Below are 26065 nucleotides of genomic sequence, written 5' to 3' on the forward strand. Positions count from 1 at the left end.
TTTTGGTTAGGACCCCTCGTGGGGTGTGCCGGGCGCTGGGGAATCACAGATTGGAGGCCACAAACCTGGGTCCTGCTTCAGTCTAGGTGATTGTTAGCAAGTCCCAAGGGACCAGATCGGGCGCTCTGGCCCCGCCTCCCTTCTGGGCCTCACACACAGGTCCGTCCCCCAGTATTTGTCATCCTGCAGCAGCAGCCCCCGCCAACCCCACCAGCGGTCTCCCGGGCTGGCCCCTGGCGCCCGTCACAGGGGTGCCTGTAGGAGGTGCTGTCACGCAGCTAGGCTGGACCAGTGGTCCCGGGGCACTTGCAGGTCACTGGAAGCCCGCGTCTGTCTCCTGGAGCCACCAAGACCCTGGTGCGGGAGTATTGCCAGCAGCCCGGGCCTGGGCCTCTGCATCTGAGTGGACGTGCAGGCAGGAGGGCTGACGTGCTAGAGCCATTGCCCCGTGTCCCCGCGGCCCGTCTCCGCGTCTGTGGATGCCGCATCTCTGAGACAGCCGGTCCTGATTAACTGTGCAAACGTAATTAGTTCACATCACAGTTTGTGGAGGCTGTTCCTCAGGGAGCTGGTGCGCACAGCTTCTGGTGGCCAGGAGGGCCGGCTTCCTGGTACGGCACTGGTGTTAACCAAGTGCCCTGCTCGGGTCTCCGCTGTCCCGAGTCGAGTCGTAAAGAGCCGCGTCTTCCTGTCTGCCCCCACCCCTGCACCACCACTGTGAATAACACGAAAGCCGCTTTCCCAAGGAGAGTGCCAGGAGCGTGGGGCCGAGCAGGCAGGGTGTCCTGAGACCTCCACGGCCCTGCTGCCCGAACTGGGCACCATGGAGTGTGGCACCTACCGCCTCGGGGCCTGCGGTGGCCGGGAGTAAGCTGCCTCACCGTGGGGGCGTCTCCCCTCCTCGCTATCACTTCCACTGCCCGGCTGGCCACCAAGGTCCCAGGCAGAGCTGGGAGGCCGGGGGGCTGCCCCAGGATGGCCCTCCCAGTCACTGCTTTTCACTGACTCTGTCCCCCCGCCACCAGGCAGCCCAGTTACTTGTTCCATGGCCCCACGCCATGCTGCGCTCTATCCCACTCACCCGCCCTCTCCCTCTGGTATGGCCTCTGGAACGGGGCCAACACCAGGCAGGTCTCCCCAGGAAGTCTGTCACACCCACACATCCCATGACCTTGCCCATGGAGTCCATATCACATTAGCCCAGGCAGCTTGGGGAGGAAAGGGTGTGTCCCAAGTCCCAGTCCTTCTCCCCCAGGTTGAGGGCCTCAGTGCCTCCCACACAGAGCCCGGGCCCTGGGTTGGTAGAAGAGAAGGGGCCTGCTGTCACCTGCAGCAGGCACCCAGAAGGTCTGGGCTTCAGGTGGTTTCTGTCTTCCATGGAGCTCCATCCGTCTTCTAGGGTGCCCTGTCCTGCCTCCCAGCCCTTCCCCTTCTGTAGACAGTAATGGGAACATGCTTACGGGGGACAAGGTGCGCCTCGTAGTCATGGTGAGGCCACTGGCACCAGAGCGCAAGGCAGAGTCTGTCTTGCTCAGGGAACACTCTGAGTTGGCTGCGGGGAGGGCGCCCCAGCCCAGGTGCCGGCCCCCACACTGCCCTTGGCCTGAGGTCTTGTGACGGGTGCACCCCAACACACACCCAGCTTCTCTTCCCTCAAGAGGCGTGTCTGGGGAGGGGGGCTGGTCCCTTGAGAGCACGCGTGGTGGGGGTTGACAAAGTTAGGAAGGACCAGCTAGTGAAGGTACGGGCCTTTGCAGGCTACACGTTCTCCATCACCACTGCTAGGCCACGCCGGGGTTCCGTGCCAGCAGCCCCAGATGAGCGCGTAACACAGCTGTGTGCCAATCGAACTTTACCTACGAGTTGCTGATGACGGGTTTGGCCCACACACCGTGGTTTTGCCGGCCTCTGTTCCAAGAGACGGGTCTGTCTGCTGAAGTGACCCCAGCAAATTCCTCACGCCCACATGGGGTGTCTCTGAGATGTGATTCACTTACCGCAAAACCCACCCTTTTCAGGTGGGTGACCCAGGACTGTTAGTAGGGTATTCGTGGTGATGCATGGGCCCTAACCCCGGGGGGGCGCGTCCACATGCCCCCCCTTCTGTCCCCCACCCCCAGCCCCAGCACCCAGCACCCTTTCTGCCCTTGGACATTTCATGTCAGCAAGCCCCAGACACACCCTTTTGTGTCCAGCTTCTCTCACTCATTTCAGGCTGTCAGGGTTGGTCTGCGTGTAGCAGGGTGAGCACAGCGTTCTTTTGTCAGGGGCTAGTGACGCTGCAGTGTGTGTGACCACGTCTTGTTTAACTGTCGTCTGTTGGTGGTCATTCTGGTTATGTGCGCTCTTCAGCTGCCGTGAGCAGAGCTGCCGTGACGTGTGTGTCTGGCGCGTGGGTAGAGTTTGCTGGCCGTGTGTCATGGCCGTGGGCGCAGCTCACAGGTGCTGGGCTCGAACCCTTCCTTCCCTGAGCTCAGCTTCCAAGCAGCGGCTCTCACTGGACTGAGTCCGGATGGGGCCGGGGGACTTGGTCAGGGATGTTAGCAGATGTCTGTTGGGTGTTCTGAGACCCAGAACTCTTCCTCTCTCCTCGGTGATGACTCTTTCCCGTCGACACTCTGAGCACCTGCTGCATGCCCACCCCAGGCCCACGCCTGCGGCTGCAGCCAGGACACCGCAGTCCTGCCTCAGGACAGGCTGTGGGGAGCACATGTGAGGCCCGTGGACCATCGGCTCCCAGGCAGCACCTCAGCTCCAAGGAGGATGTACGGACAGGGCGGAGCGGTGGAGTCGAGGGGAGGCAGGCTGCTGGGGCTGCTGGGGGAGGGGGGGCAGTCAGGAGGCACCCGAGGTGGGTGGAGGGTGGTGTGTGCCATCAGGATGGGCGGGGCAGGCCGACATGGAGGAAGTGAGGCCTTCAGAGGCAAGCACAGTGCAGGACAAGGGGCTCAGCGGTGGGTCTGACATGTAAGGCAGATGCACACAGGCAGACAGGGTAACCCTGGTGTCCACGTGGGTGTTGCATGGACAGGGACATTGCCACGTGAGTGTATCTGCTCCCAGCCCATGCCGGCAGTGGCTGCATGGCTGAGAACCAGACAGGCAACCAGACAGCCTCCAGGAAGTAAAACCAGGGAGAGGAGCAGGGGCCAGCCCAAGTCCTTGGTGACGTGATGGGACACATGCTACTAGAGCTGGTCTCTGCAAAATGCACCATTTAAGCCAAACCAGGACTTACTGGGCAGGAAAGAGGGAAGCCTATGGGTACCAGGGCCAGAGTGGGAGCCAGCAGCCAGAATGGACAGACAGACCAGGGGTAGATGGAGGAGTAGATGGATGGGTGGGTGAGTGGAAAGACAGACAGATTGTGGGTGGAAGGACAGATGGTAGATGGATGGGTGAATGGATGGATGAATGGACTGATGGGTGGATGGATGGACAGAGATGGTGGATGGATGGGTGAGTGGATGAATGGATGGACTGAATGATGGATGGATGGACAGAGAGATGGTGGGTGGATGGATGGGTGAGCAGATGAATGGATGGACTGATGGGTGGATGGGTGGATGGACAGATAGATGATGCATGGATGGGTGAATGAATGGATGGACGGATTGGACAGACAAGATGGTGGATGGATGAGTGAGTCAATGGATGGATGGACAGGTGGGTGGGTGAGTGGATGGATGGACAGGTAGATGATGGATGAGTGAGTGGTTGGATGGACGGGCAGATGATGGATGGGTGAGCAGATGGACAGACAGATGATGAACGGACAGTGGATGGATGAGTGAGTGAGTGGACGGAGGGACAGACAGATGGTCGGTGGCTGGGCGGATAAAGAATGAATAAATGAGGAGGTAGCTCATTCTGTCTGAAGGCTCTGGGAGGTTTCACAGGAGCATCAGGTTTTGAGGCAGCGCTTGAGAAGGGCCTTGCAAGGAGCCCATTACATAGGCGGAGGACCTAGCACCTGCAGACATGTGATGGGAAAACATGGAACATGTGTAGAGAACACATGCCTGGAGAGTGTGGTGCATGACATTTCTGCCAGTGGTGTTGGACTGTGGGGGGGGGCAGTTGGAGCAGAGGGCATGGCTGGTGGCCCTCTGGTGGCCTTGGGGCGTGGGGAGGTACCAGGAGCACGATGCAGCTGCTGTTAGTGCACACGCCCAGCTGGCAAAGTTCCTGGGCTCTTTGGGTGCGTGTGTCATGCTGTCCTCCCGGTGGGCTCCCAGGCGGACCCAGCCTCTGGCTCAGAGGGTGCAGGGCCAGGCTGCCTGCCACAGGGAGTGGATTGCCCTCCGCACCAGGCCAGCTTCGTGCCCGGGGCCGTCAACGGCCGCCCCAGCCTTGTGTTACCTCACAGACACCTCTGCTGATAGGTGGCTCCCACACAGGACAGGCTGCCCGTGAACTGGTCAGCACCTGCACCTGCCCGGAGCTGTCCCCCATTAGCTCAAGAGCAGGCGGGAAGGGTGTGTGGGTCTGCCCTGGGGGGTACAGACACCCCAGGAGCCCGGGCCCTGGAGGAGGGGGGAACCATGACCCCTGCAGCGGCCTCCTCCTGCCCCCCTTCGCTCCGAGTGCCACCTCCCTGGTGTCAGCACGCCGACGGTGGCACCCAGGGATGGGGGGCGCGTGCTCCAGGGTCCCCGCCACTGATGACAGGTGCTCCGGTAATGACTTCCCCAACTCCAAGCCTGACCCCATGGTGAGGAAAATCAAGTTGAAATTAAATCAAATTTCAAATGTTAAACCAACCAATTAAAAAAAGCAATCACATAGAAACACGCGTTTTTCAAAACACTGTGTTTACTCAGTCGTAATTAATGTGAGCAGGGCGCCCACCCCAGCAGGCCCGGGGCAGGTGCTGAGCAGGGCAACGGGCTTCCTGTGCAGCTCTGTGTGGGCAGCCGGGGAGCCCGGCCCCAGTTCAGACTTCCTGCCATTTCTGTACCGTCTGTGGGCAGACCGGATGTCCAGGGAGGCAGCTTGCAGCCGGTGACACACGATGGTGGACCTGTGAGGTGGTGAGCTCCCTGTCACGGCATTGCCCATGCAGGGTCAGCACCATCCACAGGAGGTGGCCGTCCGAACCAGACAGCACATGAGATCCCCGTGGGCCTGGAATCCCCCACGTACGCCTCTGACCCCACACATCCTTGGGGTCTCACCCCAAATGCTGCTTCCCGGGGTGGTGCCTCCTGCTTTGTGGTTGACAGATGTGACCCCGGGCGTCCCAGTGGGGCCTGCATGCTCCCCTCCACCTCCCGGTGTGGTCGGGCCAGTGCTCAGGGCAGGGATGCAGGAGTGAGGGAACAAGTGTGCAGAGAGATAAGTGCGCGGGTGAACCAGCGAGCCTATGAACGAGTGAGTGAATGAACGAGTGAGCGAGTGAACGCGTGCCTGGAGGAGCGGGTGGGCGAGCAAGTGAACGAGTGAGCGAGAAAGTGTGTGAACGGAGGAGCCGGTGGTAGGCAAGCGAGCCAGTGCCTGAAGGATGAATGCTGGAACTGGGGAGCTCACACACACACGGCCGCCTCTGGAGGGCGCTGCTGGGGCAGGCCTAGCTGTAGCACCCCTCTGGGCCAGAAGGGTCATGGGGGGGCGGGGGGGGGGGGGCGGGGGCAGGGACGGAGCGGAGGCCTCAGGAGGCCTACTGCAGAGGCCGGAGATTTAGTGATGTGATTACTTCCTAATGCAATGCCTCACAAAGCTTTTTATTAGATTTCCCCTTTTCCTTCCAAATGCTCTTTGGAAATAAACACCTGGGGCTGTTAGACTTTGTACCACTCAGTTTAATTAACTTTTAAATCACATAGTGTCACCCGGATTGCTCTCAAATGTCGGCTCCCTGCCGGGCTGGGGCATCCTGCCAAGCTGCACCCCCCCATCTGCCCCTGGGGGCCCCGGAGCCCAGGCAGTCACCCTCAGCCCCTCCCCCACTGGAGGTTCTGGGCTGGGGGCACCTGGGGCTGCGGCCCCTCAGGGGTGTCAGTTGTCCCCGTGGGCCCTCCCAGGCCAGCGGACATGGTGATGGTGGACATGGAGTCTCACTGCAGGACAGGGGGTGCCCGCTCTCAGCCTGGAGGTTTTCCGGAGCACATCTGCTGGCCCTGCCCTCCACTCAGGCACCTTAGGGCCCCTCCCCGCACCCCCCCACAGCACTCCTGAACAGCCCAGCTGTACCTCCTTGACCTGTCCCTCTCTGTTGCCAGGAGGCACTCTGGCCTCGTCAGGTGGGCGGGTTCCCTGTGTTTCCTGAGGTGTGGACGGGCTGAGAGCACTGGGGAGGTCTGTGCGCACTTGGGGGTGGGGGGCATCTGGGTGCCTTTCCTCATGCCAGTCTTACCCGGCTTCTAGTCCTGGCTCTGCTCGCTGGGCTCATTGCGTTTGCTAATGTGTGACTTGCCGGGAGGTGCTTTCAAATTTGTGATCTTACCCTGGAGTACGGGGAACACACGCTCCTCGCCCTTGTTACTCGGCATGGTGGAGGCCACCGTGGCACTTATGGGTGCTTCCACGTGCCGGGCAGCTGACACCAGAGAGGGAGGCGCCCACCACCACGCTCCCCGCCCGCAGGCTGCCCCTGCTCTGTACCTTGGCGCCCATGGAGGCCGTCCAGCTCTGGCCTGCCTCTGGCCCTTCCAGCCAGAGAAGCCTGGGATTCAGGGACACTTTCCTGGAGTTGCCAGGGACTCGTCCTGGCCCTGGGTCTGTAGACGTCTCAGGGCTGGGTGCCAGGTATTGACCAGGGTGCTTGTGATGGGTGGTCCTCCCCAGTGTTGCTCGGGCCCCCACCCCCGGCAGAGGGGACAGCACGTGACCCCTCCGCCTGCCGGCCATCTGCTTGGGACTAGCCTGTGCTCACTGTCACCCGGGAGCACTGTCCCCAGGTCCCTTCACCTTTCCATCAGGACACTGGCTCCAGGAGGCCCCTCCTCTGAGCAGCCCGAGGCCCAGGCTCTGCCCTGCAGCTCCAACACCCAGCAGCAAGGACAGAACTTGGACATGTGAGGAGTGGGTGCAGTGCTCGCTGCGGGCTCCTGTCCAGGAGCGGCTCTGCCTGGGAGGGCAGCCTCGGCCCAGCTCCTGCGTAGGCAGCGTTCAGGTGGAGGCTGGCAGGAGTCAGAGAGCCAGCGCCTTGCCAGGTTGTTTGGGAAATTAGATCCCCTTAAGGTCACATGCTCTGCTGGAAAACTAACCGGTGTTTTCTACATCAAAGCATGGCTGTTCCTGCTTCGAGGGTCATTGCTTGTCTCTAAGGCCTGGCCTGCAGGAGCCCTTTTTCCCATACGCACCACTCTCACACCCTATGTCCATAGAGAGTGACCCCAGTGGCCAGCGTGGCACAGGCCTGCACTGTTCACACCACCCTGGCCCCAAGCCATGTTGCCCCAAGTCAGGGCCCATCTCCCTTTTCCCCATCGGGACCTTTTGGGGCAATTCCCAGGCAGGAAGCTGGACCCTCCCACACCTGTGTGCATCTCCGAGGTCGTCCCTGCGTGCTGTCAGGCCCAGGGGCGGTCTTCTCGGGGTTGTGCAAACCCAGCAAGGCCTTGCAGCCCTGCCCCTGGTGGCCGTTGGCTCTCTCAGTGCAGCCACAAGGGATGAGGAGGAGTGTGGGCCCCGAGAGGCTCCAGCCCCCGCATCCAGCAGCCCCGAGCCTCCCTGACCTCCCGCAGGGCTCTCCCAGTGACTGGGCGCAACTGTGACTGCATCGCAGTGGGAATCAGGAAAAGGCACGGACCATGCCCGGAGCGGACTGCAGTAGGGCTGCCTTACCTCACCACGTGTGGCTGAGCTGTTGGTGACAGGGACGGCAGCACCGAAGCCATCCACTCCGGTGCTCATGCCCCTGTGTGACACAGACGTGTGTGTGGATACTGGTCACACGCATGTGGCATGCACACACGCTTGGCACACGCTCATATGCTTAAAAGGAGGACAGAGGAATGCGGCGTCACTGCTCTTGGGGTGTTGTTCCGGGGAGGGGGTGATGGGTGATGGAAAGAGCGTTGTTTGGTGTTACTGATGAAGCTTGGGCCACAGCTGTCCTGTGGGGGCCTCGGCCGTGCCCATGGGTGGCTCGGCTCTAGCGCAAGGACCTGGGATGCTGTGGACGTTAAGGTCATCGCAGGCCCGGGCCTTGTCCTTGCTGGACCCAAATGAAGTGAACTGGTCCTCCTTCCCCGACTGGACTGTGTCCCAGGGTGGGCCCGGACTCTACACTCTCCTCCCTTCCCTGCAGCACACACCCGTGTCCAGGGCAGGCCAGCGTCTCACAAACACCTGCAGCACCGCCCCCTCCTCTCCCAACCCTGGTGGCCTGCCTGTAAGGGAAGCCTCCGTGGAAGCGAACGGTAACCGGCCTCAGCCAACAGGGAGCGTGGGGCGCGCTGGGCTTTGGGGTTCAAAGTAGCTGGAAGCTTCCAATTTTTATGTTGGGTCCCCAAATTCTAAAACATTGCCTCACGCTTGTAAGCGACATTGGATCTAACCCCACAGGACAAGGTTTCCACCTGGGAAGTGACATAAAGCTGCTCCTTCCTGCCTGGGGAGTGCAGGGGGCTCTGGCCTATGGCTCTGTGCACTAAGCTCCCCGGGCCGCCTGAGCTGCACCTGCCCAGCCCCCTGGTTTGCTGCTGTGTGGATACCACGGCCTCAGCCGCTCTAGCACGTTCGGACGCGTCCTGAGAGAAGTGTGGTGCTAGCTCAGTGGGAGAGGACACACGTGCTCCTCAGACACCCCGAGGAGAGCAGTGACTTCTCTTTCCCAGGACGGGCAGGAACGTTCAAGTCCTTTAGAAAATCGTTCCCGAAATTAAATCACAGGAAGATCCCTGCCGGATGTGAGCAGGTCACTTGTATTCAGTTCTTGGGGCCGAGGAGCCTATGGTCTCAGAATACGTTTTGAAATTTCCTTTTCCGATGAATGTGGTCAATGAAAATGCAGAGTTATCAGCAGGACATGAAATCTCCTATTGCAGGATGAAGAAAATCCCATAATATAACTCAAGCCCCGTGAAACGGGTCTGAAAGCAAACAGCAGCTTCGTGCAGGCTGAGTGCTGATGAGCTGGAAAATGCACGTCACACATTTTGTACACGCAAATTGCATCAGTCCGAGTGTTTTTTGCAGAGAACGTAGGACTTCCGCCCTTTGGCTTTTATTGTCTGGGGGCAGGGAAGCAGCACGCGAGCTGAGCCCTGGCCGCAGTGAGGGGCGGGCGTGCTTGGGGCCGGAACAGTGCAGGGGCACACACAACGTCTCCCTCCGAGGGCCGGACGTGTGGCGAGGGAGTCCAGGACCCTTCGCTCTCAGCTGCCTCTTTGCCCTGGGTGGGGGGGGAGGTGGGGGGGTACCAAGGGGGAGGCCTTGGTTCCAATGACCCCACCATCCTGGCGACCACTTCCTGTCCTGCGTCCTCTTCATAGCCTGGATACTCTGTTGGTCCCATATCACCCATAGGTTTGGCGACACTTTGGGTGCAAATGACTCTTGTTTGATTGGTGTCCTTGGGTCTCGGTGGCCTCCACCCCGGTGGTGAGACCCTGCCCAGTGATGGCAAACTGCCTCTCACCCTGGCTGTGCTCCCTGGAGGGTGGATGGAGACCCACCAGTCCCACCCCCCACCCAGTTCTGGGTGCCAGGGCCTTGGAATAACCCCCCCGAGTTGGGCTACCAGGAGAGGCTCCTGCCTGCTAGCTCTGTGGTCAGGAGCTGTCACCCAGCACCAGCCGCCATCGCCCCAGGAGCCATGAAGGGAGCCACGGTGGGTGGCCCATGGTTCTTGGTGTGTCTGGCCCGAGACGTCGTGGTCAGCATGCTCCTTTCTGGGAACCAGGGAGAAAGACGGGCCAGTGGGTTGTGTTCCGACTCTTGTTTTTGGGTTGCTGACTTCTCAGCCACAGGCCGAGAAGGAGCCGAGACGGCTGCCTGATTGGCCAAGGTCAGAGCTACAGCCTCTCCCGCATCAGGATTCTGGGCATAGCCATGCCGGATCAAGTTGCACCGTGGAGCATGAGTGGCTGCCTCCCAGCTCCCTCCGGCTGGCACACTCCCTGGCAGCCAGTGAGTCCACCAGGCGGGGTGGTGGGTAGCAGGGGACCCGTGTCCGAGCCCTCCTAGCCCATTGTGGTCAGTCCCTGCAGCCCGCCTGCGCCGTGCCCATCACGATGGCAGCAGCCTGTAGGCCTGGGTATTGTCTGTGCACAGAGCGAGTGAGGCCAGCCCTGAGCGTCACCGTGGCCCCCTCCCCTGTCCTGCTGCTCAGACTCCCGGTGGAGGGGACAGCAGCCGTGGCTCCCTGCCCACTCACAGCTCACTGGCCATATACCTGGATGGCAGCATGCAGGGCAGGTGTCCTGCGTCCCTTACCACTGGAGATGCCCCAGAGGCACCCAGTTCTAGCCAAGCTCAGAGTCCCTTGCCTGTTGGTGTTCCCCCCACCAGAAGCCCCAAAGGGAAGATGGAGTCATTCATGGGGAAAGTTGGGTCACCTCATTCTGGGGGCAGCCCTGGGCTCCCATGTCACCCCAACCCCTCCCTCTCCCACAGGGCAAAGGGAAATGCTGGGGGAGGTGTCGGCCCCCAGTCTGACTGCAGCCCCTACCACTGCACGGGCTCCGTGTTCCCCACCACGGCCCCACCTGCCTCCCACTCGGCTGTGGCGGGCTCTTCCCGGGGTCTGCCTGTTGGGCGCCCGCCGTCGTTTGCTGGATTCCTCCCAGAGTCCCGCGAGCCACCCACCAGGCTTAGGCTGAGGCCTGCCTTATCACTGAGGGTCCTGTAGAAGTGTGTGCAGCCACTGCCTCCCAGAGTCTGAGTGCTGGGCCTGTGGCCGGGTGCACGCGGCCCCGGGTCGGGCTATGAGCTGGGTGGGACCAGCATGGGCGAGGCACATGGTCACCAGCCCGGGGGTGTCCGAACTTGCTAGCTCTTTCTTCAGCTCCTTTTCAGCCCTAGTGAACCAGCACTGATGCACATGAATGTGTCAGTGGTCGCTTCGGCTCACTGATCTCCCAGAGCCTCTTTCCCGTCGGGTACTTGCGTTCGCAGAACCCAGGCTTCTGGAGTGTCTGTCCCTCCACAGCAATGGCGGGATGGAAGTGCCATTGGCAGGCAGAGTTGGAGGGAGGCTCTCGTGGGACACCGCCCCGGCCTGGCCTGGGGGAGACAGCCTCCGGGCTGCACGGTGTGCCGGGGGATCGGGTCTCCTCGGGTACTCGTCCTGACCAGGCCTGCCACTTTGGGAATGAGAATGGCCCCCGAATCGCCACCCTGTCTTTGTTTTTGACTCCTTGGCACGAGGGGAAAGACTCAGTAGGAACCATGCACTCTGGCAATGAGATGTTTTAATTGTATCTTAAAATAGGATTGCAATAAAAAAACACTGAAGTGTGACTAACCAGTTGTATTTAAGGAGGGCCGAGCACAGTCAGCCAGGCAGGCCCATGAGGTCTGTCCACTCCTCGAGCCGCAGCCCTTGGCCAGCACACCGGAGACCGCACCCGCCCGGACCACCTGGGAACATTTCCCAGGTGCAGCCCCGCCACGTGGGGACAACAGGAGGGCTGCTGCTCCGTTCGGTTGATTGATCACTGTCCCAGAAGCTGTGGGTTCTACAGGGGAGGGCGGGAAGGGAGGTGCCCACCCGCTGCACAGTGTCCTGGCCCAGGGTGACCAGCTCCTGCTTCCCCAGGTGCCCTGCCTGCCGGGAGGTCCCTGGGGGGACTCAGTGGATGCTCCCAGAGCAGGAGGACGTCATGCCCCAGAACTGTGTAGCTTTGAGCCCCTGCCCCAGACCTGCTGGTGGGCTTGCTGGGGACCGTACCTCTGCTGAGGCTCCCAGGCAGGGCAGAAGTGTATGTGGCCTCCCAGGACCCCCAACGGCTCAACATTCACCTCCCCTTGGCAGGGGTAAGGGGAGGGCACGTAGTAGGTGCTCAGCGAGGGTCTGAAGAGCCAAGTGGCCACAGGGCCATGAGAAAGGAAGACCGAGGAGGTGGGCAGTGTGTCCTTGGCAGGGCCAGGCCCTCCCATGAGGCTCCAGGAGACCACTGGCTGTGGACTACCCCTGCCTTGTGGGGTCCCAGGACTCCTGTGCTTCCCACCACCAGAACCCTGAAACATGGCCCCCAAGTGCGGAGCAGAGCCTGAGCACCTTGTCAGGATCATAGGGGGCTGGACGCCTGGAGACAGATGGCCTTGGGAGGGGCTGGGTTCCTGCCAGGACCACGGGCACTGCGGCCACACGGAAGCCGGAGCACGGGTCGGAAGGGCCAAGTGTGACGCCTGGAATCTGTTGCCTCTTCCTCTCTTGCTTAATTACCGGCATGGCAGTTGCAGAGTTGAAATGCGGCTTAAAAAGCCTTTGTGAGTAATTAGTGTCAAAAACACAAGATCTACAAAGCCATAAACTCGCAGCTTGGTGATATTACCAAGTACTAATTAAAAAAGAAAAAAGAAAATCTCCTTTCATGATCAGATTTTCAGCCTTGCCAAAGATGAAAAATAAGGCAATTTGCAGATGATACCAACGCCAAAAGGGTGAGGGGTTGGCACAGGGACAGTGGCAGGCATGTGAGGGCTGGGGACCTTGAGGGAGCACCTGCAGTCCCCAGCGGAGATGGAGAACCTCGACTCAGGGGCAGACGCAGGCCCGAGAGAGGGGGTCTCTTCCCAGCGGAACCCGCACACAAGCAGCGGCCCCTCGTTCCACGTGGAGGGAGACCCAAGTTACACCCTGACGGAATGTGCCCCGGGTTCAGGTCGCCCAGCCCCCTGAACCTCCTGCGGCCTCTCTGCTCCGGACCCCCTCGGGGGAGGAGCGCCTGGTGCCAGGGCTGGGAACCGGGGGCCAGGGGCAGTGTGAGGTCTGCCCTGGGCCACCATAATGGCTTCTGCCAACCCAGATGGAAGTCAGGCCACGGTCAAAGCAGTTGGCCTGGAAGCTCGGGGGAAGAATGGACTCCAGTCAACAGGGTGGAGATGGCCTCAGTTGGCAGCCCCAGGAGGGCAGGGGCAGGGCAGGGCGCGTGAGGATGGCGGGCTGCACCAGAGCTCCGCAGCACAGACAGTGGGTTCCTGTCCCCATGACTACCGGCTGTGCACCACTGCCATCGCGACCTTCACCCGTCAGGTCCCGTGCTGCCACCTGCCAGCCGGGTGAGCATCAGCGTGACTGTGGAGATGGAACGTTCTGGAAGTCCACAGTAGTCACAGGGATAGTTTTGGCTCAGAGCTAGCGAGATGTGCCTGGTGCACAGCACTGTGGGCCCCCAGGCCACCAGTTGTGCTTGCTGGCGACCTGTGAAGTGCGGCTTACGGGAACAGCCCAGCCCAGCCGGTGGAGGCAAGAGGCTGCAGCTTTGGACCAGCATTAATGTCCACAGTCCAGACCGTCCTGGAGACGCTCAGCCTCCCCCAGCCAGGTGACACCCCCACCCTTGTCTGGCCTTGGTGTCCTCTGGACCATCCTCTCCACACCGTCGGGCCCAGGACTCCTGTCTTTGTGCCCCAGCCAACGTGGGACCTGGAGTCAGTGTCCAGCGGTGCTGGCGGAGGGAGGCCACTCGGGCGCAGCAGGGGAAAATTCCCCAGTCCCACGCAGGTCACTCTGTTAATGGCACAAGACCAGGCAGCAAGGCCCCTCCACACCCCAGGGCCCTCAGCTGCTGGCTAACCGTAGATTTACGACGCCCCTGCTGCCAACGGACACACACGCTGTGCCTTGCGGCGTGAGGACCCCGTAGCAGTTTCTCCCAACCATGTCACAGGCATGCAGAGCAGAGAAGCCTGGAAGTCCAGCGGAGGGCCAGACTCAGGGGCTGGGCACGCGGCCGTTCTGCTGGGACAGCGGACGGTGCCTCCGGTGACAGGACCGTGCACACCGGGCGTGCCGGGAGGGGCAGGCGGGCGTCTGCATGCCAGGACCACCGTCCTTCCACCGCTCCCTTCACATCAGGTGGTGTCCCCCTTCCAGCCTTGTTCTTCGGACTTGTTTCAGGTGTTCTCCGTTCTTTGCATTTCCGTATTCATTTTGGGCTCCTCTGATCCACGTGTTCAATCCAAGTCTGATAGAGTTTTGGTTAGGGTTTAACTGAGCTCCTAGATCCATTGTAACAACACGGGGCCGAGAGCAGTTTCTCTCCGCACTAGCTTATAGCTTTGTTCTCTTTATCCCCGTTTGCTGTTGTCAAAGCGGTTTGTTTTTGTGTATTGATCTTTTATTTTGCACGCTTGCTAACCTCGTGTATTAGTCGTAGTAGCTGTTAATACATCTGATTAGATTTTCTGCACAGACCATGATGTTGTCTTTGAGCAAAGACTGTTGCACTTCTGCCTGTCCAAACTGGATGCTTTTGTTCCTTTTTCTCACCTTATTTCCTCGGCTAGAAGCTCCAGAGTGATGCTGAGCAGAAGTGGGGAGCTGCGCACCCTTGCCTGCCACCGGAGGGCCAGCGTTCGCACTCAGGCCAGTGAGGGCGGTGTGGGCTGCGGGTTACCCCCAGGCACCGTCTGTCAGGCTGGGAAGTTCCCTCCGACCCTGGTTTGCTGAGAATTGTTGGGAAGAATGCTGGCGGGTGTGGACCCTGCTTTTTCTGCATCTGTTGAGATAATCGTCTGGCTTTTCTTCTTCACTTTGTTAATATGGCGAATTACTACGATTGTTTTTCTGATGGAAAACCAGCCTTGCCTTTCTGGGATAGACCCCACTTGGGTCTACCCCAGGTGCCGCGCCTGTGCCAGTTACTGGGCACACATTGCTCACTGTTGAGGATCTCTGCGTCTGTGTCCCTGAGGATTACTTGTCTATAGTCTGGTTTTTCCTTAGAAAGTCACTGTCTGATCTTGGTATCACGGTGATGCTTGGGCACACAGGGGCACTGGAAAGTGTTCGTCCTCATCCCTTTTCTTAGAGTTTATGTCGAATTGAAATTTCTTCCTGGCGTGTTTGGTGGGATTCTCCAGGGATGCCACCCAGCCATGGAGAGTTCTTCGAGGGAAAGTTTTCCGTAGCAGGTGCAGGGCCGTCCGGGTTGTCCATCTCCTTTGCAGTGAGCTTGGCCAGCGTGCGTCTCGCAGAGAATGGGTTTGTGTTAGCTGAGTCGTCAGACCTCCCAGCCCTCGGTTGCTGGCTGCGGTCCCTGTTGCCTTCTCGACACCTGTGGGACCGCGTGCGTCCCTCCTCTGTTCCACGACCCCGTCAGGTGTCTTCTCCATTTTGTCCCTAATGAGCGTGGCCAGACTGTGTCTGTCTACATGAGACATTTCCGGCTGTGTTTGTTTTTTTTTCGCGTTGTTTTTCTGCGTTCTATTTCATTGATTTCTGCTTTGATCTTTGTTTCCTGTCTTCTCATGTTGGGTCCAATTTGCCCTTTTCATTTCAGTTTCTTAAGGTGGAAGCTAAGTCACTGATTTGAGCACTTTCTTCTTTTCTCATATACACAGTGCTAAAAATTTCCCCCAAGTGCTGCCTCAGTCATTCCACAAAATCTGATATTTTGTTCTTATCTTCATTCAGTTCAAATGACTTTCCCTTTTGGTTTCTTCTTTAACCCAGAGGTTTCTTAGAAGTAGGTTACTCAGTTCCCAAATATTGTGAAAATTAATTCAGCAATTAGCTTTCTGTTACTAGTTTCTGAATTAATTTTATTGTGGTCGGAGAACATACTTTGCGACATGAATCCTTTTAAAGTCACTGAGATTTGCTTTAAGGTCTAGACTGTTGTCTCTCCAGGTAAATGTGCTTGAAAACAATGTGTATTCTGCTGGAGGGCTCTCCTGTAAATGTCAGCTCTGTCGAGTTCTTTGATAATATTGTCAAGTCTCTTATCCTCCATCTATCAAAATCTTGCCGATTTTCTATCTTTTCTGCCAATTAAAGAGCGACAAGCATTGACACCTCTGACTGTAATTCTGGATGTGTCTGTTCCGTCTCGTATTTCTGTCCTCTCTCAGTCAATGTGTAAATCAGTCCCTGCATCGTTTCGAAACGGCCTTTCTCCCTCGTGATCCTCTTCGCTGTGAGGACCCTGTCCGACGTCCACATGCGCAGTCTGGATTCTGGCAACGTGCAGGGGGCAGAGCTCCTTCATCCCTTCCCTTTTAAGCTCCTCGTGTCCTCACGCTTGCGGTGTGTTTCTTCGGAGCCACGTGTGGCCGAGCCTTGCGTCTGTGTGCAGTGTGCGGTCCCTGCCTTCCCGCTGGGCTCCTCAGACCATGCATGCCGGTGCCGATTCCTGCTCTGACCGGGCTCCAACTGCCAGCTCACCGCTCCTCTGCGTGAGGTGAACCACTTCGTACAGACTCACGTGTCTCCTTCTTTGACTTTGTACCTACGATTCTTTGTGATTTTGCGGGTTGCCGCAGGATTTGACACGTGCGTCTCAGCCTTCACGCAACGTGGAATGTGAGAACCCCATCGTGCCCGCCCAGTCTGCGTACCCTCCGCTGACCCGGCCCTCGCCTTCCTGCCGAGTCCGCTCCACACAGACGCTGAGCCTCCCAGCACGGTGTTATGTCTGTGGTGTGAGCGCTCAGCTGTCCTTTGGGGAGATTTAATCATCACGTGTCCTTCGTGGAAGGGACAGGGCCCTCTCCTGTCTGTACTGCGGGAGCCCGTGTTTCAAACTTCGTCGTCCTGAGGCAGTTCTCATGTTCTGAATGACACGTGGATGGAATTCTGGATTGATGGGTTTTGGTTTTGCTGTCCTTTGTGGCGTCCCTGGGCCACATCCTCGTGCCTCTGCAGCCCCGGGGCTGGCTCCCTCTGACTGTGTAAGGTGCTGACTGACCAGTTTTGAGCGATCGGATATGACACGCCTCCATGTCATCCCCTTCACCTCCCTTTTGTGCTTGGGGTTCGTCGGGCTTCTCGGATCTGCCAGGTCGTAGTTCCCCACACGTTTCAGGTGTTTGGGGCCATTCTTTCTCGAGGCAACCTCTTCTGTCATCCTGCGTCAGCCATCTGTCACGAACGAGCATGGTGGCGGTTGCTCCCGAAGGTCCACACTGCAGCTGCCTCGCATCTCTTGCGGGGGCGGGGGGGGGGGACACCAGTCTCCTGAGCACGCTTGCAGGGGTATGGGTGATGCCACTGGCCAGAGGCCCCTTTCGGTCCCTGTGACACGGCAGCTTGCCTCATCAGCTTGCTGTAACGGGAGCGAGTTAACGTCCACGCTGGGAGCTGAGACTCATGTGCCCCGTTACGCTGTAGGGCATCAGCTCAGAGAGGTGAGGTGAGGAGCCACGGCTCTCCTGGAGCCCCGGTCTCCGGCGGCGTCCCTCTGTCCCTGCACCACCCAGTCACTCTTCAGACAATTCTGTTGCCCCGTGAGCCCCACACCCAGGTGCTCCGCCTGGCCCAGCCTGTCTGGACGGGAGACGAGGGGCTTCCTCCAGGTTCTTGTTTGGTCACGTCATTGCACTTGAGGGCTGCTGGGGTCCAGCCCATCTGACGGATGAGGTCCAGCCAGCCCAAGCTCTCCCAGGACGCCGTGCCTTCAGACCCAGACCGTGGCTCCTTGCACTCGGCCCCCAGCCCCCACAGTTCTCCCCACCTTCTTCCCATGATGGTGTCTGTGTCCCAGGACTCCCCGCACATTCCCACCACGCCGACAGTCCTGTGTGTGCGCAGGACCAGGAAGGAGGCCTGGGCCAGGAGCGGAGAAGCGGGACAGAGCCTGGCCCTGTGCCCACGGCCTGAGACGAGAGAGGCTGCTGCAAGGACCCTGGGTCCTCACGCCCGCCTGCGCCCTGCTGCCCCTCCCCCCCGAGGCTGCGGGAACAGCTGCGCAAACTGGAGCGCCGGAGGAAAGATGCGGCGCTGTATAAATAGGGGAATAATAATAACCGCGGGCTGGAGATGGATCTGCAACCATGGGGGCGCCTGGCCTTGCCCTCCCCGCAGATCACGCTTGGGAGAGGTCGCCCCTCGCCGGGACGGTAATTCCAGCACCACCGGTATAATTAGCACATGCAGCATTGAGACATTTTCTCGGCACAATTAAGCAGGGATAATTGGGTGAGCTATTTCCCCGCGTGCTGGACATTCTCTCTGCCAGCGCGTTCTCTGGAACTTCATGCCGGGACAGCCTCCTCAGCATTCTGTCCAGCTTGTCCTGACCCACTTGCCACCGTGTCCCTCTGCCTGCTGGCTCACACGACGGCGTCTGCCCGGCCTGCCCATGTTGGCAGCCCTGAAAAGAATAGCCTCGCCCCGCCCCAAGGGACATCAGTGGGTCAGGACGAGCCGTGCACCAGAGCTGGGGGCGTGCAGGGCGTTCTGGGAGCACCTGTGGGCGGCAGTGGCCGGAGTGGTCTTTGCACCCAGCCTGGCCTCAAGGGTGGGGCAGTCGCTATGGACAGGGAGAGAGACCAAGCCCACAGGGTGCCTGGTGGCCTGGAGAGGGCCAGCAGGCTCGGGGTCAGGGTCTGGGACAGGTCTTCTAGGCAGTAGGAGCAGCTGCGTGCAGGCTGGGAAAACCGTCCTCGGGGCCAGCATGGAGGAGGAGTCCCATCTCCCCACGCAGAGCACAGGTGGGCCAGACAGTATGGCGACTTACACCACGTCCCGGCCACATGGCCCAGGACACCTCGGGGTAGAGGGCAGCTGGCCTCCGCATGCCCACAGGTGGGGTGCTTCTGGGGCTGGCAGCCAGGTGCCCCTCCAGGGCTGAGCTCACACTTGCCCTACAGACCAGCAGGTGGCCCCAGTCCCAGACATAGGGCGTCCCCACAACAGCTGGGTCTCACACAGGGCCGGGCCCCAGCCTGCCAGTTGGCCCCCACACACGCACGTGTGGCAAGGATGGTGTGTTCTCAGAACTCCTCAGCTTCCGTGGATATAATTTAGATGGGTCTTTTTCTGATTACAGTTACAACATGCAGTCACAGAAAAATCTGGGAAGTGAAGAAAACTGTAAGGGGCCGTGTTTCATCTCTGCTCTCCGAGCTACCCGCGGTTATGTTTCATTGTTTACATGCCCTTTCTGTGGGTGTGAGTGTGAACGAGGGAGAGCATGAACCACCACGGTGCAAGCTCATGGGGGTTTCTCCAGCCCGGAAGGTCAAGGTGCTTTCCCAACGGACGAGGCGCAGCCTCTCTCCCCAGATCACCTGTGAGCACGTGACAGCTCCGGGGCCATGTCAGAGTTTCAGCTTGAGAAACCCAGACTGTCCTCTGAAGCGGGGAGCGCTTGGGTATTCTCGCAGCTGGATCCACGCAGGATGTCTCCTCTAGCGGCTCTGGGAGCCGGTGTGTGTATGCAGCCCAGGTGCACAGGCCTAGTGCCCGGTGCGGAGGAGGCTCGTCCTCGTGGTGCCGCTGCGGGGCTGCCCCCCGTCCCCCGTGGACTGGGCTCTAGCAAGTCTCCTCTGTGTGTGTCCCTGCGGGCCGGGAGTTCTCACACACCTGACCTCTCTTCTCAGCCACGGCCGACGTACACGTGGGACCTGGGGTTTGCCTGAGCACCAAGGTTGAAGCTAGGTCTGTTGGGTGGCATCCGGCGGAGGCTGCCCCGGTGGAGGAGTCCGCAGACGTAGTAGTTCAGGTAGTGTCTCAGTGTGGAGGCGCTGTTCATCGCCGAAGGCCTGGGGTGCCCCTGAGTGGTGGCGGGAAGGGGCGTGGGCGGGAGCACGGAGCACTGTCGGTGTTCACTGGCCCATGGGGACCACCCTGCCCTGTCCCCTCGTAGCCACCCCATCTGGGACCAAGCTGCACAGTGTGGCTCTGCCTGAACTGGCCTGACCTCCTGCCACGCAGCCATCCCCAGACTCTCGTCCCTGCCCCTCCCCTCCCTCCTACACAAAGGCCCAGGAGCAGCGCCGATGACTAGGCTGAGAGGGGAACAGCCACACTTCACGGCAAGCAGGGCCGCCTGGAGCTGTGTCCAATTAGACACAGCTGTGTAATCTGCTGCCTACAGATCTGTACGCGAGTCTCCATGCCACTGAAGACAGCCACTGATCAGCCTGCCTCCCCTGGCCTTTGCAGCCACAAGCGTCCCACCCAGAGCTGGTGGGAGCCAGTGAGGGAGCTGAGAGCCAGCCTCTGGGCATCCGAGCGCACGGGCAAGGTGAGGCGGCAGGGTGGCGTGGGGCTGCTGTCCGTGCCTCCCCCGCTGCCTGTCCTGACCGCAGCCGTCTTGTGCTCGCATGTCCTGGGAACACAGTGGACCCAGTGTCCGAGAGCCTCAGACGTAAGGCTGGTCGTCCCCATGGCTGGTGCTGTGCAGGGGGCCTGGCTCAACCCCACGTGGTGGCCCCTCGCTGCACCTGATGTTGCCGGAAGGGCCCAGGACTGGCAGCCCTGGACCCCTCATGCAATCCATACTGCGTCCTCCCAGGTGGGCCTGTCCTCTCCTGCTCCTGGCTCTGTCAGGAGCAGACGGTGGCCATTTGCCTGGGGTCCATCCAGTTTGTTCACCTCTGTTTTTTCGGTTGTGCTTTTGGGGTCAAGTCTGAGAATTCTTTGCCTGGTCTCAGATCTTGAAATGTTTCTTGTCTCTGTTTTAAGTTTTGTTGTTTTTTTGTTTTGTTTTGTTTTTTATGTTTTATGTTTAAGTCTGTGGTAGATTTTGAGCTAAATTTTGCATGAGGTGTGAGGTTTAAGTCAAAATTCTTGCTTGTCTAAGTAGGATCATCCAGCTGCCCCAGAACTGTGTGTGGAAGAGGCAAGCCTCCTCCCTGCATGGATGGCTCCTGCCCTCGTGTTGGGGGTGGGGGTGTTGCTGGTGCGGCTGTCTCCAGGAGCTCTGTGGCGTCCCCAGAACCAGGACCACGCCTGCCCCATACGCTAGCTGCTGGCGCCACTCCGGCCTGCGAAGGGGTCTCATCGGGAGTGGCTATGGGGTCTGGCAGGGGCTCTCCTGCGGCCCCTCCTGGCCTGTCATCCCAGCGGCTCACCCTGCCAGCCTGACGCAGAAACCAGGTGCCCGAGCTAGATCTGGTCATCTGTTCCACACGTTGCCAGATTCGACTGGCTGAAATCCAGAGGGGGTTTTTGCATGTGAGTTCAAGGGAACTGCATGTGTGGACTCTTCCTTCTCCGCTGTGCGTGTGGGCGTCGCGTGAAAATGCTTCTGCGCAGGGCGCCTTCCCTCTGCTCTGTTGTCTGGAAGGGACCCGCGAGGTGGTGTTAGCTCTCGTTTACGTATCTGATTAACTTCCCCGTGAGACCATCTGGGATGGGAGGCTCCTTTCTGAGGAGCTTCTTAGTCACAAACTTCGTCTCTCCGGCGGCAGTCAGGCCGCTTGGGTCTCTACTTCATCTTGGCTGAGCTTTGCTGCCCCGTGGTTTTCAAGGGATTCCTCTGTTCCCGGCTGTCAGATTTATGGGCATAAACAGTTTTTCGTAGTGTTTTCTTCTTATTCTTGTAACAGCTCCAGGATCTCATTTCTGATTTTGGCAACTTCTGTCTTTTCTCTTCCTATCTCCATTAATTTTTTTTTTGCTGTTTTTCAAGGGACCGGCCTCTAGTTTCAGTAACTCTCTCTCCTGTTTTCAATTTTGTTTATTCCCCTTGATCTCGACCCTTCCCTTCTTCCGCTGGTCTCCCGAGGTAGAGCCTCAACGCCCGGCGGGCCCCCCCCTTCTCTAGCAGGGCACCTAGTGCTCCATGTCGCCCACGGCTCTGCCCTGCGCCCCGTAAGGCGTGACGGCGCGCCTCATCTCCTTGGGGCCACTGGTCACAGAAGTGGGCCACGTGGCCTCTCATGTCTCGCACACTGAGCTGAGGTTCCTGAGTCACTGTGACATGTGCTGCCTTCTGTTTCCAGACCACAGGGTGTTCCAGGTCCCCGTGTCCTGAGGGAGTAGCATTTCTGCTCCCTGTTTTATAGTTTTGTTGCGTCTTGTCTGTTCAGATCAGGATTCGGGGACCCACCCCTTGCCATGGCTTCGTCTCTGGATTCGTCCTGATTCTTTGCACGTGGGACTGTCGTCGGTGCCCTAAGCAAAAGGTGACCTTGCACGTGGCGGGCAGCCCCTCATGCTTAGGCCCTCCTTGCAGGGCTCACCACCCCCAGCAGTTGGGGGGCTCGGGAGGGGACCACTGAGAGGAGCTCTTGTCTCCGCTTTTCGGGCGGGCATTCCCTTCTCAGGGCATCTCATGAGAGGAGTGTTGCAAAGCGTCTGCCAGCTGGGATGCCACAGACTTGAGGGTGGCCAGACTGCATTTAAAAAACCCGTTTCGAGCCAGGCATCACATGAGCACCGCACACTTCCTTACGCTGACCCGCGGCAGCAGAACCCTCCTGCCCATGACGCCCCTGGCTCCCCTGCACTGGCCCTTCTCCACAGACACACGCCGTGGTGGGCAGACCTGCTCAGTGAGGTCTGGGCCGATCCTTCCGAGGGAGGCCCTGCCCTGCCATCCAGAGGGAGGAGGAGGCCCCGAGGCGAGGCCCGGCTGAGGTCTAGGCTACTGGAGTGCCTTTCGGCCAGCCGTGGGCAGCGCGGGCCTCGTTGTGACACAGGGCCCCTCGCGCCACAGGGCGCCTGCCAGCCGCACCGCAGCCTGTCACTCCTGGATGCCGGGGGCAGAGGAGGCAGAGACACAGCCGTCAGCCCATAAATATTTCCAGCCGCAGCCAACACGTCTTACTGGGCAATTTGCTTTTTAAAAAATCGCTCTCTAATTTTAAGTGAACAGCCCCTAATTAGAGTGATTTACAAGGTACCTGGGGACCGGGTGGTATTTGCACACAGCGGAGCCCGGCAGAGGTGGATCAGCACCGCGAACTCAGGGGCGCAATCTGGCAGCCGCATGACGCCACACTGAGCGAGGACTCGGCCCTTCCGTCGGTGGAGTGGGCAGGTGCGGCCAGTGGCGGCTGGTGGGTCGCAAACGCTTGGCTTGGGTTGAGATGAGAGCCTGGCTTTGGTCACACCTCCTGGCCCACCCAGGGCCCTGGGCACAGCCAGTGTCGCCATGTACCTGGCACTCTAGAGTGACCGTCGGTGCTTCCTGAATGCCGAACGTGTGGACTGATGCGGCCGGGACGGGCCTTGCGCTGGCTCGTCAGCTGTGCTGCTCCTCAAGATGGGGCTTCGGGGCTGGGAGCCACGAGGGACGTGTGATGCGTGCAAACAAAGCCTGGTCAATGTCCTGTAGCCCCGGGGACCTGGGGAGGCCCCCAGAGAATGACGTTCTTCGGTCTGAGCTGGTGGAAGACCTCCAACCCCGGGGGCAGGGGTCCCGGGCAGGCCCACAGTGCAGTGTGAAGGTCCCTGGTTTAGGGGCTGGTTGTCCCTCAGCTGCCAAGCCAGGAGAACGCCATGGCCTCCCTTGCCTCCCTCACCTCCCCCCTGCCCTGCGTTGGCTTCTCCCCCTGACAGCTGCAGAGAATCAGCCCCTGTGACATTTAGGGGAAGAAATCCAGATTTGAGCAGAAGGCAGAAATGAAAGGATTTTCTTGGGAAAAGGTCAGAGTGGTTTCTCTTACTTTTGTTTAAAAATGGTTTGTGTTGAACTCTGACAAGGCTAAATGTAGGAGTGGACAAGGGAACAGGGTTGGCTGCTCAGGGAGGGGTGAGCACTCTCGGGAGGGAGGAGAGGCCCGTCTGCACTGCAAACCAGTGCGGGGAGCACTGAGGACCACTCCGAGGGCTCGTGGGAGCACCGGCAGAGGGCAGGCTGAGCCCTCTTCGGCTCTGGGCTCTCAGAGGGAGCCCACCTCCCTCTCACAGGCCAGTCTGGGCCTAGGACCCGAGGCATCCACACCAGGGAGCAGGCGTTGGAAGGGGGGGGGGTTCCAGGGGAGAAGGCTTTCCTGATGAGAGCTGTCCAGGAAGGAGGGGTCCTCCGTCATCCAAAGTGGGGACTCTCCAGACAGGGGGCAGTGTGGTCCTCAGGGCAGGCAGTGGTCCCCAGCCCACCCCTGAGCTGCCCAGTTTCCATGTGCGGAGTGGGAAGGAAGTTGTTCTTTTGGGGGTGCTGCCCCCCAGTGACCCTACTCAGCTCCTGACACCCCTTATGTCGCCCTGCTGTTGCCGCTCACCTTGCTGAACGGGGTTCAAGGGACACAGGTTTCTGTCTGGCAAACAGTCCCATCTTCCCAGGCCATGCTCCCAGCCCACCTGGCAGGCAAGAGCCCCCGGACCCCCCCCCCCCAGCCTGCTGCCACCAGGGGGCATTCCTGAGGGCTAGCACTGGCCCAGGCGTTCCTACTCCCCAGGCTCAGCTCCCTGCCAGGTGGGGCCCACAGCAGAGTCAGGCAGCCTCACCTGCTTCTGGGAGTCTCCTAGGCACTGGGAATCCCCTGCCCAAGTGCTCAGGCACCCTGAGGTCTCTGTCCACGCTCCCGGCCCCAAATCCCTGGCTGTCCTCTACCCCCTCCCCGGGAGCACCTGACCTGGAGAGCTGGCCCTGTGGCCCAGGCCCAGCTCTGCCCAGACCTGCCCTGTGACCTGGGGCCGGGGGGGGCAGCTCTCGGGGCCTTGGTCTCCCCAAATGCACATGAGGGGACAGCCAGTTGGTTTGGGGGAACCCTGCCCTGGGACCCACACAGTGCTTAGAGCTGAGGCATTTGGAGGCTGGTCTCAGTCACCGTGGGATAGACTTGTCTTCTTCCACACCCTCCCCAGGCCCTGAAACTGGAACCACACACACACACACCCATGTTCTCCGGGACTGCCCGGCCCCCCAAACCCCCAACGCCACTTCCTGAAGGCCAGCAGGACTCCAGACTGCTGCTCCCTCACTACGCAGATGGGGAAACTGAGCCCAGAGGAGTATTTTCAGCAAGTCCACCTGAGCGGGGTTACTTTCCCAGCAGTGCTGCCTGTGGGAACCCTCCCTTCTGTGGCCAGTATGGTGTGATGGGGAAGAAATGGGATGTGAACTCGAGAGGCAGCCCGCGCCCCACGCAGATGGCCGACACCTGCCCGGGGCGTGAGGTTCCGGCACAGCCTGCATCCCCTGGGCTGTTCATCTGAGGAACAAGAGGGGATGTCGGCCCCCCCACCCCAGAGCGCCTCGCAGCCTTCCAGCACTGCTGGGGAACGTGCAGGCAGCTGTCCTCATGCGCCGGGGTCTGAGGACAGGGAGGGCTGGACGGGCCAACCAGGAGGAGCGGTCTTCTAGATCCCGCACATGTGGGTGAGACCACCGCCCACTGGGAAGGGGGAGATGCCCAGCTTTGCTGGGCATGGGGGCAGCGCTGCACCTGTCTGACCCCCGCCTACAGCAACCCTCCAGGGGCATCATGGGACAGGGTCTCCACTGCTCCCTGTCCTGTCATGGGGGGGCCCTAGGGGAGGGGAAGGGATAGCCCAGGCCGCCACCACGCTGACCACTGTCCTCCCTGTGTCCCGCCTCCCCTCACAGGCCACAGGACCGTCGGGCGCCAAGATGCAGCTGCTGGAGACGGCGTTCTCGCGCTCCGTGCAAGAGCTCATCGAGCTGCACCTGCTGCGGCAAGACAGCATCCCGGCCTTCCTCAGTGCCCTCACCCTCGATCTCTTCAGCCGCCAGACCGTGGCCTAGCCTGCGCCCGACCCCCGGCGGCAGCCGGCCACTCAGCTCCACAGGGGAGGCAGGCAGCCATTTCCCCCACGCCCCCAGTCCAGCTCCAGGCCACTCCTCCCAGGAGCCCTGTGGGCGTCCCCTGGAGCCGGCGGGGGGCGAGCTGCCGCAGGACAGAGGGCTCCACCCTCCCCCTCCCTGAGTACGTGCACTGTGGCGGGTCCAGGTGAGGCCTGGGGGCCATGTGGCCTTCCCTCCCCAGTGCCGGCCGACGCCCCTGCTCCTCATGAAATAAATTTTGCTCCTTGGCCACCCTGCCTGTCTCACTGTGTGTGTCTGAGCGGACAGCCTCGCTCTGCCAACCCTCCGTTTGTCCCCAAGGCAGACACTGGACACCAGGGGACAGTGGGTTGCGGCCCAGGTGCCACCATCGCCTGCGCAGGAAATGGAGCAGGTGCTCAGGTGGGGCAGAGTGGCCACAGCGCCTCCCGGACTCCAGACTCCTGCCACCTGCCTGCCAGTGGACTGGTCTGCGGCCTCAGATCCTGGCCCGAAGGCGGCTCTAAGCACCCGTCTGTGGAAGCCCG

The 26065-nt window shown here is 60.3% G+C and overlaps 1 protein-coding gene across 2 annotated transcripts in view; it reads left to right on the forward strand.

Annotated features, from left to right (window-relative positions):
- MAD1L1 (mitotic arrest deficient 1 like 1) overlaps positions 1-25790 on the forward strand; it is a 309358-nt gene extending 283568 nt beyond the window's left edge. For both annotated transcript variants that reach the window (XM_045993575.1, XM_045993577.1), the window contains one exon: positions 25341-25790. In XM_045993575.1, the coding sequence (XP_045849531.1) occupies positions 25341-25499 (159 nt within the window). In that variant the 3' untranslated portion in view covers positions 25500-25790. The remainder of the gene's footprint in view (positions 1-25340) is intronic.
- The last annotated feature ends 275 nt before the right edge of the window (positions 25791-26065 follow it).

This window comes from Meles meles, chromosome 21 (genome assembly GCF_922984935.1).
Source record: "Meles meles chromosome 21, mMelMel3.1 paternal haplotype, whole genome shotgun sequence".
NCBI lineage: Eukaryota > Metazoa > Chordata > Mammalia > Carnivora > Mustelidae > Meles > Meles meles.